This window comes from Etheostoma cragini, chromosome 3, assembly GCF_013103735.1.
Source record: "Etheostoma cragini isolate CJK2018 chromosome 3, CSU_Ecrag_1.0, whole genome shotgun sequence".
Taxonomy (NCBI): Eukaryota; Metazoa; Chordata; class Actinopteri; order Perciformes; family Percidae; genus Etheostoma; species Etheostoma cragini.
In genome coordinates, this window is record NC_048409.1 from 7,224,334 (window position 1) to 7,228,297 (window position 3,964).

At 41.2% G+C, this 3,964-nt stretch overlaps 1 protein-coding gene across 1 annotated transcript in view; it reads left to right on the plus strand.

The window, feature by feature from the left end:
- Positions 1-3,535, plus strand: part of kcnj13 (potassium inwardly rectifying channel subfamily J member 13) — a 15,948-nt gene extending 12,413 nt beyond the window's left edge. Inside the window, exon 3 of the mRNA XM_034867033.1 lies at positions 1,999-3,535. Within this exon, the coding sequence (XP_034722924.1) occupies positions 1,999-2,573 (575 nt within the window). The 3' untranslated portion in view covers positions 2,574-3,535. The remainder of the gene's footprint in view (positions 1-1,998) is intronic.
- Positions 3,536-3,964: the final 429 nt, after the last annotated feature.

The following is a 3,964-nucleotide window of genomic DNA, read 5'->3' on the forward strand; positions in this document are numbered from 1 at the left end:
CATATATACATATATCTATATATACTGTGCAAAACTCTTAGGCAGGTGTGAAAAAAAGCTGTAAACTAAGAATGCTTTCAAAAATATAAATAATCAGTGTATATTTTGATTAATTTACAAAATGCAAAGTGAGCAAAAAAAAGAAAAATCTAAATCACATCAGTATTTGTTGATACCACCCTCAAACCAGCATCAGTTCTTATAGGTACACTTGCAAAACGTCGGGCAACGTTTAGGACCAAGGAAACTTGCATTAGATGTGCAGAGGATGAAAGACACATCAAGCTTATTTCCCTTCAAAATCTGAAGATGTCCAGTAGTGACATCAGCTAAGAACTGGCAGAAACCAGTGGGACCCAGGAACACCCATCTACTGCCCAGAGAAGTCTGGCCAGAAGTGGTCTTCATAGAAAAGTTTCAGCCAAAATGTCATACCTCTGAAATGGACACAAGGCCAAGCAACAGTGAAGTATGGTGGAGGTTCCTTGCAAGTTTGGGGTTGCATTTCTACAAATAGAGTTGGAGATTTCGTCAGGAATAATGGTGTTCTCAATGCTGAGAAATACAAGAAGATACTTATCCATCATGCAATACCATCAGGGAGGTGTAAGATTAGCCCCAAATTTATCCTGCAGCAGGACAACCACCCCAAACATACAGCCAAGGTTATTAAGAACCATCTTCAGTGTGAAGAAGATTAAGATTAAGATTTGGTTAGTAGACCCGCAAGGGGAAATTACAATTTACACTCTGTTGTTATTACACACATTACACACAGGCCTGAATTACACACGCATGCTCAGTACCTATGGAGAGATGTCAGAGTGAGGGGGCTGGCCATGGAAAGGCGCCCCGAGCAGTTCGGAAAAGAACAAGAAGTGATGGCATGGTACCAACAGAGCCCTGATCTCAACATCATCGAGTGTGTCTGGGATTACATGAAGAGACAGAAGGATTTGAAGAAGCCTACATCCACAGAAGATTTGTGGTTAGTTCTCCAAGATGTTTGGAACAACCTACCAGCCGAGTTTTTTCAAAAACTGTGTGGAAGTGTACCTGGAAGAACTAAGGCTGTTTTTAATCAAAGGGGGGTCAGAGTCATCTTCTGTTCATTCTTTATTCTTCTTCATTCACTGCATTTAGTTAATTGATAAAAATAAACTATTAACATATTATATTATGATAATATTATTATTATCATTTTTGAAAGCATTCTTAATTTACTGGATCTGAGTAGAGCCTGCCTAAAACATTTGCACAGTATACATATATATATATATTGATCTACGTGCACTGTACATTCAGTAAGCTAGACTAGAGAAAATAGCATTTAGCATTGGCAGGTAGATGACATCTAGCCACATTTAGCTGCAGTTCAGGTGGCAGAGCTGGTTGGCAGTTACTGGTAGTTGTCCTTGAACAGGTCACTTTGCATTGCACTCCTGATTCTTCCCTGAAAGTACACCACCTTGCCACGGAGGAGAGAATGTGATCTGGCAGTGTACGTGATTGGTAATGAAAGGACAAATGTCCTGTATGTGAAGCACTTAAAGCTCTACTAATTTTCACAAATGCAGAATTTTTTGAAAAAACACAGAATTTGTATAGGCCTGTAACAATCTACACATCTAAAGGCAAACGTGTTCACAGCTTTGCTAAATGGCCACACTGGACCACAGCCTCTACTCGTATCCCACCTTGGACCCATCAGTGAATCAGAGTTTTACCCTGATGGCATCCAAATGTCAACCCAACAGCCGCCCATGTGGACCTACAGGAACGTGTGTGTGGGGACACAATGCAGACACCAAATAAAACAAGGCATTAAAAAACAAGAACGGAGCCATGTTATCACTTGGCATCTTAATAATTTGAGCACAGTTTCTACCTATATTGCTATTGTCAGAGCCTGATTTATGTTGCTGTGATTCACCACAAACTAGTTTACAGTAACAAGGTCAAAACGTCTCCTTATCATCCTATATTTTCTACCTTTAGGTGCATTTGTAGCCAAGATAGCGCGTCCCCAGAAGCGAGCAGGAGCCATCCAGTTCAGCCCCCAGGCAGTGGTGGGCCAACACCAGGGTCAGACATGCCTCATGCTGCGAGCCACCAACCTGCTGCAGCGCCCTCTGGTAGACGTAAAAGTGAGCGCTGTGCTCTACGAGGAGCATGAAGGTCAGGCACTGCACCAGACCGGACTGGACTTCCACTTGGATCACCTGGGCCAGCAGCCCTGCCCCTTCTTCATCTTCCCACTCACATTTTACCACCCCCTGGACCGCCAAAGCCCCCTGTACCCCGCCCTGTGTGAGGGCACGTCCAACCACTTTGAGTTGGTAGTCTTCCTGTCAGCCTTGCAGGAGGGAACTGGTGACTCCTGCCAGAAGAGGACCTCCTACCTGCGCCAAGAAATCCAGTTTGACCGTCGCTTTGTCCCCGCCTTGGGGCTGGATGCTCGGGGTAGATACATGGTGAGCACCCAGCACTTCGACACAGCCCATTCAAAGGAGCCTTTGAACAAGGACTGTGTGGTGCAGATCAACGGGGATGGCAGCGACAGGATGGAGTAAAAATACTGAGGAGGAGGTCTCATTGGGACAAAGGGGAGTTTCTAATGGATAACTGAGGAGGGGAACAACGGGGGTAAATATTTTTGTCGGGAGGTAATTGGTTCAATTTGGTTAATCTAAAATTATGTCTAAACATTTTAAAATTAAAATGAATATCAAATTTACCACCCACTACATTCATATATATTTTGTTGGTTTGAATGCCTGGCCACAGGTATGTGACCAAATACTATTTATTACACGTGAAGTTATTTTTGTTGCTTTGGTCATCTGTTCTATTGGTTATTTTATCATACTCTTAAATGTAATAGCTGAGTTGTTTGCACACAACGTTTTTGCTGTACAATGAAGGATCATCATCTATATTATGTGTATTGGGCTGATCATGTGTTTTTTGTGTGTTGGTCCCTGCTTTAGGACATCTGAGCAGTTACTATGCTGAGTGTATGGTTATCATACCTGAGAGAACTGAGAGATGGCCAAAGCTACAAAAATAAAACCCAAGTTGTAATAAATTGCGGTTTTGTTTAAATTTAATCAAAATTTGCATTTCATTATTCTTACTTTAAATGTAAGGTTTTATAACTAGATTGAGTATGATTAAGCTGTATTTATGGTGGCACAATCAATTTCAATTCCAGATCCCGTAATCATTTTTTTTTTATTGTCAACACTGAATAAAATACTTATGTGTAACGTGAAAGTTGGCATTCATAGTGATGCACCCATAGAGATTTATTACAAACTCTTTATTAGTGAGTTTGTGCATCTTTCAGCTTCATGATTTGGTTTAACAATGCATTTGGTGTATGGTAGTTATGGCCATATGAAGCCTTGTGAAGCTTTGTGAACCATATAATTTATTTTCTGAGCATTTTGGTTTAAAGAAAAAGGCTCAAGGAATGGCAATTCAGTGTTCTTTGACCCTTTGTTCAACATAGAGCACCATCTATTGACTCAGACAATCAAGCAAGGGTATGATGAAGCTTCATGAGGCTTCATGAGACTTCATGAGGCTTGATTTGGCCATCACTAGAGTGCGGTTCATTCTCTGGGCTCTCATCAACCAGCAGCAACAGGCATTTGTTTTCAGCAAAAAAAAACTCTTTTAAAAATTAAAGTGTTCACCACCTACTCAGCAGCAAACAGCAGACTGGCACAGTTAGAGACTAGCTGGTGAACATGGTGGAGCATTAAATAGCATGATATATCCCTCAGGAGTTGGTGGAGTCCAAAAAACAGAGTTAGGTCAGGTACAGTTTATTCATAAAATTAACAAAAGGTACTTGACATTTAATTTGGGGGGGGGCGGGGTAAATAAAATCCCTTTAACAGGTAGATGGTGTGTGTACAGAAAAACCACCACATGAACTTACTTGTCTAAAAATATA